General features: G+C 42.2%; 1 protein-coding gene across 1 annotated transcript in view; it reads left to right on the top strand.

Moving 5' to 3' along the window:
* The first annotated feature begins 722 nt into the window (after positions 1-722).
* LOC138608701 (ephrin type-A receptor 7) overlaps positions 723-11,471 on the top strand; it is a 69,814-nt gene continuing 59,065 nt past the window's right edge. The window contains exons 1-3 of the mRNA XM_069681260.1: positions 723-741; positions 1,815-1,970; positions 8,155-8,484. Of these exons, the coding sequence (XP_069537361.1) occupies positions 723-741; positions 1,815-1,970; positions 8,155-8,484 (505 nt within the window). The remainder of the gene's footprint in view (positions 742-1,814; positions 1,971-8,154; positions 8,485-11,471) is intronic.

Genomic DNA, 11,471 nt, shown 5'->3' with positions numbered 1-11,471 from the left:
ACTCAGCCTTATGGAAACCAGTGTTCTCCAAACTACGTAAGCTAGTTAGCAGTTATAAGTCAGCTAGGCTTAAGATAACTGATAACTAGCTAACGTAGTTCGGAGGCCACTGTTGGGTCAGTTACAAAGCCAGGCTAAAGCTTACTGAATCAGTCAAAATAAACTAGCTGTCTACCAATTACGTCAGCTTGTTAGAAGCTTTGAACCAGGCTAAAGCTAATTGACTCAGCCTTAAGGAACCAGTGGTCTCCCAACTACATTAGCTAGTTAGCAGCTTTGAGCCAGGCTAAAGCTTACTGACTCAGCCTAAAGAAACCAGTGGTCTCCCTACTATGTTAGCTTGTTAGCAGAGCTCTATGAGTCAGGCTAAAGCTAACTCACTTCGTGTAAAAAACAAACAGCGGTCTCCTAACTACAGTTTGGAGGACCGAAGCTGGAGAGGGACAATGACATAGCCTACTGACTTGAAATAAATAGTCTCCTTGCCACTTCATTTTCAACACATCCACAATCATTAGGCTACCACTTTTGATGTTAGCGTCATCGCTAACAGGCATCTTGCGTGGTGTGTTCGCTCATCATTACAATTTTGTATTGTAAGATTGTTTGTCAGTCCTGGAAAATATTCAGATAATTACATTTATATCATTAATAGCTGGTTCTACATCAAGAACTACTCAACTAGTGAAATCGGGGCGACAGAGTTAAATCTAGGGAAAAAGATGAGAGAAAGAAACAGAGGTGAGAGAGGTAGAATGCAAAGCAGATTAGAAGAAGAAATCCATGAAGAGTGGGGCGAGAAAGGCAGATGAGAGAAAGGAATGAGAGACAGAGCGTGCCACGCTGTTAATGTAGACCCACTGTTTAGAATATACAGTCTCAGAAGAGAGGATAACAGAGCACCGAGCGCTCGCTGGCTCCCTGATTTCACACCCATTATCACCTGCTACAAAGGCACGGCAAGTGGAAAATGAAACCGCATAGAGGGAGAGTGTAAAATAACCTGTTTTATTCTGTGTGTGTTTGAGAGTGTGTGTTTCCGTCTCACATGCATTGATAAGCTTGTGTTACACGGTTTGCATTTGTGTGTGCTGCATACGTAAGGTCACGAGCGCTTATCGCCCTCGCCCACATTCTCACCTCTCGTAGTCTCTCTCTCCTCGGTGCACCAGTTGGTTGATACCGAGTGTAGAGGGGGTTTTTGGGGAAAAAATAGAGTGGAAAATTGTGAACGCACCAACAAAATTAAGTTTTGGGTTATGCAGCCGCGTGCCTGCACATTGCCTTGGCTTGTTTTAATTTGCCTAGCTGGTTCAATCCAGTAGCAGCCTTTGATGCCATTTGTCGAGGCCCCTGATCATGATGTGAGGATTGTGTTTGTTTGATGGATTTAGCCAAAGTCTCTTCTACTTTTCTTGTTAATCGTATCTTTTATCCCGCGCGTACGTCCCTGTGGAATCATTCCCTTTCTGTTTTTCTTCCTACATTCTTAATTTTCTCTCGAGTGAATTGAAAGCGAGATTAGAGCTTTTTTTTCCCAAGGCTTTAGGTTCTTAGAGCAATGCTGGAGTTTCCCTTAAAAAGCTAAAGCGATTAAAATATTACTTTGAATTATTCTCAAAAGAGTTGAAGAATTTCTCTCTCTGTTGTTTCATCAACTTTAAGATTTAGTTAACATAACAATCCTCTATTCACAGAAATCTCCTTATATATTACCTTTGAAATTGGATTCCCTTTGTGAACAGTCAGCAGATATTAAATCTTATTTTTTTGTAATATCTAATGGCCTGTATTTCTGTGTCTTCTCTTTTCAGCGTGTCCTCCCGGCTCCTACAAGATGTCCTCCAGGCAGCAGGAGTGTTTCCCCTGCCCAGCCAACAGTGTCGCAGAGGAGGAAGGATCTGTGGTGTGTGTGTGTGAGGAGGACCACTTCAGGACCCCCCTGGACACACCATCAGCACCATGCACAAGTAATAAGATAATATATACATTTATGTTTGTGCTTGTTTATCTTCTCAAACTGCACTTTTTACCTTTACCAGTGGCTATCACAGCTTATACAACAGTGAGTTACCTGATTGGACCAGAACCAGTCCATAAGTGCTGATATAGAGTATAACAGCACTGGGACTTTTTACTACGTATATTACTCTGCCTCAGCTAGGTATTATATAATTAATTAAATGCTAATACATGCTAATGCACAAACATATCAATCTTTTGTTGCTTGTTAATTTTAAAAGTATAAGTAGGATTTTTTCTTGCATTTTGCCAACAACACATTCAAACTGGGCTCTTCATCACCAGAAGCTCACTCTCACTGTCTCGTGCGAGAACACGCCCACCCCGCCGAGCTAACACCAACAGCATCACATTTACCTTTGCGCTAGGCCCATAAGTGATGATTTATATTATATTATATTTGTAAAAGTCTATATTTTATTTTTCTAGCAAAATCCTACTTATTATACTTTTAAGTACTATGCTGGTGGAATTGTTGTACTGAATATCAGCACGGCTGAAATGACCTTTCTATGACGGCATCACAGCCGTTCTGATATTGAGTACAACAGCGCTCCATCTCATGTGGTATTGCTTAAATATCACTCATGCACTGTATCATTTCATCCTGACATTTCGCATTAAGTCAGCAATTTCCTGTTTGTAAGCCAATCATTAACTCGTCCACCCATTCACCCTGCTCCTGCCATTTTCCTCTTTATCCTTAAAGGCCACATTAACCCCGTCCTTCACCCTGCATCCTTCCATCCACCTTCCCCCTTTTCATCTCTCCGTCTGACCTGCACCCACCTCCCCACTTTCCGTCTTCCCATCCATCCTCATTCTCCCATCTCCAGCGCCTCCTCATCACCCCGTTTCCATGTCTCATCTCACCAAACCTTCACCTCACCTTCACCCCGTACCCCTCCTCGAGCGCTGGATTCCTTTTATATGGAAAAATCCACCTTAAGGCACTTCAGATGTTTCTTTAATCATCCCAGATTGTCAACCAGTCTGTCTAGACTGAAACCAAAGACATGACATTTGCGTTGTGCTTGGTGAAAAAGTTGAGTGGAAGTCAAAAAGTTTTCACAGCTACAAACTAAAAGAATGTGTATGCTCAAGGATCATCACTTTCTTTTGTCTTATTTCTGCTTGTTAACGTCCGTAAACAAAGAACCTGTGTTGCCTTACTTGAGGGAGAGTAAAACAAGAAGGGATTTACTTTGATTTAAGAGTTTTAGATATCAAATCACAACGTTAAAACATTCCAAGCCTTTGTTGGGCAGTCATCGAGGAAATGATCGTACACATTATTTTATGTTTTAAGGTGGACTTTCCCCCCTTCTGACCTGCATTAACACCCCTTCCTTTCATCTAATAGGATACACACGTTATGTATCCATCCACTGCAGCCATTTTCCCTGCCTCTTAACCTTTATCCTTTTATCACCCATCCATCCTTCAGCCCTCCTCGCGTTCGGTCCACATTACGTGTCCAAAAAAGCCCATCACCCCTCTTTCTCCATCTTTTTGCTTAACCTTGTGCGTTCTCTCCATATTCCTCCACCTGACGTTGCTGATCCATTATCTGCCACACATCCATTATCCACCCCGTTCTCCAGACCACCCCGTCTTTTTTTTTCTCCAACCCCATTCTGACCCCTGAATGCACATCCCCCCCCTTCCGTCTTTCTGTCTCCTTAACTCGGCCACTCATCACTCTTCCCTCCGCCAACTGCCTCCTCGCATTTTCCTACCTCTTCATTCTTTCATCCGTTTCACCCATGCGTGTTATCACCCCATCCTTCTTCCGTCTGTCAAACTGGAATCTCGTCCCTCTGTCCTCCAGCGACAGACTCTATGATCCCATCCCGACGGTCCGAGCGTAATCCGCTCATCCCTCACCTCTTACCTTCCCTCACCCCTTCCTCGCATGCAGAATGCCCATTCTCCAATAAAGATGCACTACAAGGCCAATAAGACAAAGACCATACAGGGTAGCCCTATTGATTTCTGCATTGAGAACAGCCTATTGATATAGCTTAGTAATTAGATGGAGGAATAATGGGCTCTATATCCTGGGAGTGCTCAGGCCTGTAAAACCTTAGGGTCACAAGGTCTGTATGTGCGTATTCGCATACATAAACATTCACTTGTGTGCGCACATATACGTCTGAGTGTGTGGCCGTCCTAGCTTTAATGGTCACCGGGAGGGGAGGGGTGTAATTACAATATTGATCGCTGAGCTCTCTGATCCCGGTGCGATAACATTTATAGCAGCCTAATGACCACATTAATTACACCATTGATTCGGTAATTATGATCATCCCCAGATTCGGCTAATCCACCGCACGGTGGAGAAAGAGAGAGAAAGAAAGGGAGGAGTTGATGAATCTGGAATATTAAGGATAAAAGCAAAAGGAAGATTTGGGCAGATAAATGAGGTCTGATATGCACACCTTATTATCGCAGCAATTAAAACACAATGCCAGTGTGAATGTATGCTTTCCCTTTGCCATTAATGACTATGAAGTATCCAAACTCCAACGTGTTTACCGCAGTATGAAGCTGCTGCTGCTGTCTGTTGAAATAACAGACTCCAACTTGAGTCCTTGGTTTAAAAACACAGCTACATTATTCAAATGACAGTCACCTTGTATTATTCAAGACATGAGAAATCACCGTCGCTAATGGCGACTATTTACAGATTTCCCATTACAGCACAGTGTTGAGTATTTCCAGGGGGCAGTGAAGAGGGGAAGTAAAACTTTGTGACAGTGAATGGAAATGGCACAAATATTTCATTGCATTCAGTTTTGCCGGGGTGGCCCTTCTGCTGACAGGACTGCATCAGCAATGATTGTCGCAAAATAACTATAATAAAAGAATATCTTAAAGTAATGAATAATGTTTTTTAAACTGTGCGCCCTGACTTCCGGAGGGGGAGATGATAATAGCTGACATAAGAAAAAGCATTAATGCAGACTTTTCTAAAGCCTTAATAGACATCCGGCTTCTATTATCTTCAGGCTATCTTAAACTAAAATAAAGTTCTTGTAATGAATCTTAACCACACATTATCAAAGAATAGATGCTGATTGTCTCTTTTCCCGTTGCCAGTGAAGTATCCTCCTTTCGGTCTCTTTTCTGCTGCGTCACTGTCTGACGTCACAAACCTGCCGGAGACAGGGTTAGTCAACAGTGAAGATGTTACGGTGGTTAGGTCTTTATTGTATCTATTAATCATTCAGTCTGTTTATCAAACTCGGCGCAGACAAATTAGGAACAATGTTCGAGCGCTGCTTGGACGGAAACGGGCAGAATTTGTAGCTGAGATGACGAGATGATGAAGGAGTTGTCATAGCGTCACGCTGGAAAGGGGGCGGAGATTGACGTGTCGACACAGGTTTTGTGTTCCCATCAATGCCGATAATTACCTGCTGATTGTAGCCGTTCCCATTAAGCAAAAAAGCTGGATGTTAGCAGTTTTTTTGACCAGTGGAAAAGGGGAGCTGGAAGATACAGTCAACTTGAGGCTTCCTAGCTAAACTCACTGGCATCAGTTTGCTAGCGCACTATGCTAGCTAATATATTACCTACAATTGTATTACTGCGTTTATCCCAGCCATTCACTCTATCCCAAGGAATGCATCTTGATTGTTAAATGAACCCTAAGCATCATAATATTGCTGTCTAGAAGTGGGAACAGGATCAATTTGTCGTTAGCCAACAAGGTTAGATAGCATGGCTTGGTTGCGTTTCACCTTGGTTCTGATAAAGGTATTCATAAACTGTCCAGGATTTCCTAGTAATTTGGGTCATGGAAACCTTCTGAACTTCTGACTTAGTGGAATACATAGCTGCAGGCTGTTTAATTAATTAAAAAACAAAAAAAAACTACCTCAAATGATGCAGCATGTAGGAGTAGCAGTTGAGAGGGACTCAGAGTCATTGGATGAAGGCGATGCAGATTGAAAGAGGGCTAATGACGCAAGAGAGTAGTTGCGGAGGTCAAATTTTTAAAAAGCAACACTCAGATTCAAGAAACATAAGAGAAAAAAAAGGAAAAATCAAGAGAAAGAGGATGTACAAGGCTGAGAGATTTAAGAAAAAAAAGTAGTGAGAGTTTTCAATAAAAGGCCCAGCTGTGTCTACATCGTACGTGTGTGTATGTGTGTTCACACTCTAAATGCTCTCTGGGCTTATGTAACTCTGCGCTCCACGTGTGTCTGGGAGCGGGACGCAGCTGTGGTGTGTGACGTGTTTGACAGCACGCACAGAGCAGCGCACCTTCACTTATTCATTACACAGCAAATGCACACACATAGAGAGACGCATATAAAATTCATGGACTTTAATGGACCTAAGATCTATTCAGCCTCCCTGTGCGAGAAGAAGCACAGGTCAATCAGGACACTGACTCACTGATAACACACAGGCCTGTAGCCTGACTTTTTACAGACCTTTATATACTGGAGTGTAAATTTTATTTTTAACTTGTTTAACGCCTGGGGTTTTAAATCAAAGGTCAGTGCATCACACAGGGGTCTAAAGATGTAATTTACCTTAAAGACCCCCCTCCAGTAAAAAGTGTCTAACCTTGTAAACATCTCCATGTGGTGTTCTTCATGTGCTACAAGACATATCAGGGACAACATAAGCAGTCATCTGCATGGCTGGGCCTGTCTGCTTTTAAACTGCAGTGTACCAAGGACAGGCTGAACAACACGTTTTGGCAGTTTTGTGATGTCACAACCATGTGCAACCTATGGCAACCGCTTCTGCGATGCGTGAGCCAGCTGTAACCGTCATCTTCATTTTTGCAAACTCACTACTGACTACTAACGTTACTACTACTAATTACTACATTTCAAGCTAGCTAAGTTTCGACAAGTTGCCTCTAAACGATGGCAGAGATGTGTTTTGTTTTCACGACGGAGGGGGCGGTTGGAAATTTGCAAAGTGGGCGGGGACTATGCAGATTGGGGAATTTTTAATGAGATGTCTTGGGAGGATTTTTACAAGGTAATTAAACATATAAAAACATATCAGACACAATTTATTATCTCAAGCAGAGCATTTTATATTTCTTAAAACATGACTGGAGCTGCTCTTTAAGGTTTTATTAGCTTTGACAGCTCAAATATAATCAAGGGATTCATTACTGTCCCATATTTTGCATTAAGTGTCCCGCTACTTATTAGACATACACACTGGTAGCCTTATTGGGCAGCACACACACTTGTTAGGCATCTGGCATATCATAACTCTCATATCAAATCAGATTAATGTAGCAGAGGAGCAAAAGCCTTCTCTTTGGCAACTCACCTCTTGCTGTTCACTGAAGGTAATTGGAGGATTTGTTCTATGCAGCACTGTCGACATCGGTTCACGTTGAACAAACTTGTTATCCATACTCATGCAGGCCCCAGCCCCAGTCTTATCCACATTGTTGTTCCTGTGTGTATTTATCATCAATGATCCCTCCCCCCTCAAAATCCAATACATTTTATTTACTCCCAGGGCCAAACCGTTATAATGCCCCATATAGATCCCAGCAATAGCTCCACATTTTCAATTGCCTATTCCCATTAGGGTCAAGTGGTTCCCATCAAAACAATCATTTGTTCACACCAAATCCTGGATAAAACAGGATTATCATATAGCGTGATGTGCAAACTGAGCTCATGCAACCTCACACTAATACCCAATGCACTTAGTCCATCAGTCGTATGGAAGATTTCAAGCTTAAGCAGCATGACGTTTGAGCAGTCTGTTAAAGCCGTTCAGGTAACTATGCTAGAGTGTAACAAGTTTTAAACATCTTTTATATTTCAAGGAAGGTTTAATACAAATCAGTTTACCTGAAATGCCCTGTGTCACATTTACTGTAGGAGATTATAAGTGGTGCTAAGGGCAGCGTCATCAGCATATTGCTTGATATTTCTTGGCATGTAGTGAAATGATTAAGCAAAGTGTAAAATCCCATGCATACAAATTTCAAAGTGAGCCTGTGTTTGATCAGGTGTTGAAGTTAAAAGAAATATAGTTCCCTCTTTCTGCTTTAATCAGTACATTAAATAAGAATCATGAATTCTTAAGGGTTGCAACAATACACCTAAAAGCAATTTTCTTACTCTTGTCCCTCAGGGCCACCATCCCCACCCAAAGACTTGGTCTACACCCTGAAGCAGTCCACGCTGATCTTGGAGTGGGCCGCGCCATCCGACACAGGAGGCAGAGCGGATCTGACCTACAGCGTGGGGTGCCGGAGGTGTGTCGCGAGGCAGTGCGAGCCATGCGGGGCGAGTGTTGGCTTTGTGCCTCAGCAGGTCGGCCTGACTGAAAGAACGGTGACTGTGGTGAATCTTCTCCCCAATACCAACTACACATTTACCGTGGAAGCGTTGAACGGAGTGTCGGAGCTGCTGCCCAACAAGAGGTTCTACATCCAGGTCAATGTGTCGACAAGCCTGCCCGGTGAGTCCCAGCTTGATTCCTAAAGAAACAACCAAATAACAGATTCACACACAAGGAAATGGCTTTTGAAGTTTTAAATTACAGTGCAAGCTTCACTGTCAGGAAACAAAACCCCTGTCTGCAAAAAAATAACATTTTAGCAAGTGACTGAAGAAGACGTAGCAAAATATATTCAAATAAGACAAACCAGCAGACTTGGGCGTCTCTAAAAAGCTTTACACTAGAGATGCACGATATTATCTGCATGTTATCGGTATCTGCAGATAAAGGGTATAAAAATGACATATCGGCATCTGCTGATATTTTCCGCCAATAAGACAACACTGTAATTCTGCCTAAATGCTCGATGATTCCCTAAAAAAGCTTGATGTAATGCTACAACATTAACTTGGCACAGGTGTGCGCATGCACTGCCTGCGCAAAGTTGTCAACAATATAAGACTAAAAAGTCACAGAAACTCGAGCCAATTAAGTTAAACAACTTTCACAGCTCTTAACTAGCTCACAGTTAGCTCACATTCTCGTCATTTTATCAGACTTAACTTAAACTAACTTACATGTTCATGGACACACACACGATAAAAAGAGTCCGTCGGCGATCACTGATGTCTCTGTAGTAGGTGCAGAAAACAAGTCCAGGCATGTCTCCCTCACTGCCGTGTTTCGGGGTAATGCTGCATTCAGGTGCGCTCAGAAACGTGAGTGATCAGACACGTGACCTTTGTCGCCTCTTTTGTCAAGCGTGAAGAAGGGTGCAAGATGTCTGCGGTATGGCAGTTTTTGGCCAATACAATAAGAGTAGGCTTGATATCAATTCCACCACAGGGGAGACTTGATGTTCTCTGCAATTAGGTTGAAGAAAACATGTGCCTAATATATCAGTAACGAAATGGGCATGAAGGGTTGGAAAATATCGGCATATTTGTACCCCATTACATGCAAGCTAAAGATGAAATACTCCATGTGTTTCCCAATCTAAATCTCTTTCAGAGGCCGCACTTTAACTATTTTACTATAGATTGTGCTTATGTTTAAAATCTGGCTTATCTTTACCGCTCGGCCTGATTCTATAAGATGTAATCAGTTTACTACAAAGCATAACAAAGAAGAGTCACGCAATGTATAGCAATCTAAAGTAGAACATCTGAGCTTTGTTTTTTAACTCTGCACGGGCGGACTGCTTATGCTGAAACACACACGTGTACAAAGTACATACATTCACACTGGTAGGTACATGTACACACTTACAGGCGCTGTGCTATGTTAATAATTACATGTATGTACACTCAGGCACACAGTAACCTTTAAATAGGTTTGTTATTTAATACAGCATGTATACAGCATAGTGTTGCACACAGAGAGAGAGAGAGAAACCACCTATGCATCCAGTTGGGGTTTTTTTCATTTGTGCGTATGCTTATAGCCCTACAGAGTCCTTCCTCGTCTCAGCAGTGTTCCCGTCACTGCAGACGGAGCAAAAAGTCTCGCCGGTGGAGGTGATCTCATTTTAATCAGCAGAAGTCTTCAGCTGAATTAGCCAGGGGCTTGAAAAAAACACTTTGCCAAGTAGCCTTGTCAGACAGCCCTGCTACCGCACTATTTGGAGCAGCTCAAGTGTGAAAAGATCAAACACACACACACTAAAAAGATGTACAAGAACACACTCGGGCCTGAATGCTGAAAAACACTCTTTAACAGAGCACGCATACACTAAGCTGTCATTCCTTCTGTGCATATCTCTAAAAAAGCGTGTTTGTTTTCCAGTTCTCTTTTGAAATGCTGAAAAATGTTATTCTGATGGGAATGAAGGCAAAATGAAGCAGACGCAGCGTAAAGGCTAAAATGTGCTGCGCAAGGAAGCAGGTGATAGAGACAATGAGAAAGTAAGGATGTCAGAGTGTGTTTTTGCCACTAATTGTAGATTAGTTTGGAGGAATGTGCTGCATAATGAATGTTAGTCCTATGAGAGTGCTGAGATGGCAGCAAAACAGCATGGGTCTCTGGTTAGTTTTAAATGTGTAATGTGTGCTGTAACACTCACTCTGTGGGAGAAGGAAGTAAGAGAACGTGCACTTGACTCTTTTTCTTCATACGTCATGTGTGAGGTTCGTTGGCAGAGATTGGGCCTGTGGTTGTACAAGGATGATGGCTTTAAGGAGATTGATGCTGAGGGTATTTATAATGAATGTGTGTGATTCTCCGTGGCCCAGATTTTTTTTGTAGATCAACTGTAAATGTTATGTAAGTGTAACATCTGGACCACATGGGGTGAACGAGAGGCTAAAGGACAGCTTAATGTGCGTGCGCCAGGCCTCTGGATCTCTGAGACTGCAGTTTTTCTCCTCCTTTCCCTTTCAGCATTCTTGAATTATATATTTATTATTTTTAAACTTGGAATGAATAAAGCAAAATTTGACCACTGGCAGACACAGAAAATCATCTTATTTTCGAAACATTTTCAGCATTAACTGCCCTGCCATATCTTGTTACGTACAACAAATCCTGAGCAACAATGCTAGCTAGCTAAATGCTCAACTTTCTTAACCAGTTACTTTTTGGAAGGTAAGCAAGAGCCATGACACTCATCCATACAGTGAAAAGTGTGTGCCGATATACCAAAATAATGAGCTAAAATGATAAGCTGTTTAAAGAGGATCTAGTGGTTCAATGTTTTTTCAAGGACCGTAAAATCCGGAATATAAGTCGCGGCAGAATATATGATGCTGTAGTATCGCAGAGGGAAAAAGGTTTTCTATAGCTATTTATTAATAAAATGCGTATACAAGTTATTTCAACACTATTACAATTTATTCTCATTTAAAACACTTTCAAAACAAACACAAATTACAGGCTACCGTCTGTTTTCTCCGTGTCAGGTTTGCAATCCTGTAGCTACCGGTGCTGTCGCTAGTGGTCGCTGGTAGCCAACGGTGGGTGAGGGTGGCGGCTGCAATGATCATGGCGGTGCATGTCCGTGACGAAGCTTT

The sequence above is a fragment of the Semicossyphus pulcher genome, unplaced genomic scaffold (genome assembly GCF_022749685.1).
Source record: "Semicossyphus pulcher isolate SPU_LCO1_2020_fin unplaced genomic scaffold, fSemPul1.0.p SCAF_5, whole genome shotgun sequence".
In the NCBI taxonomy this organism is placed as follows: domain Eukaryota; kingdom Metazoa; phylum Chordata; class Actinopteri; order Labriformes; family Labridae; genus Semicossyphus; species Semicossyphus pulcher.
The sequence above is the reverse complement of the archived record's forward strand: the minus strand, read 5'-3'. Positions and strand labels throughout refer to the sequence as shown.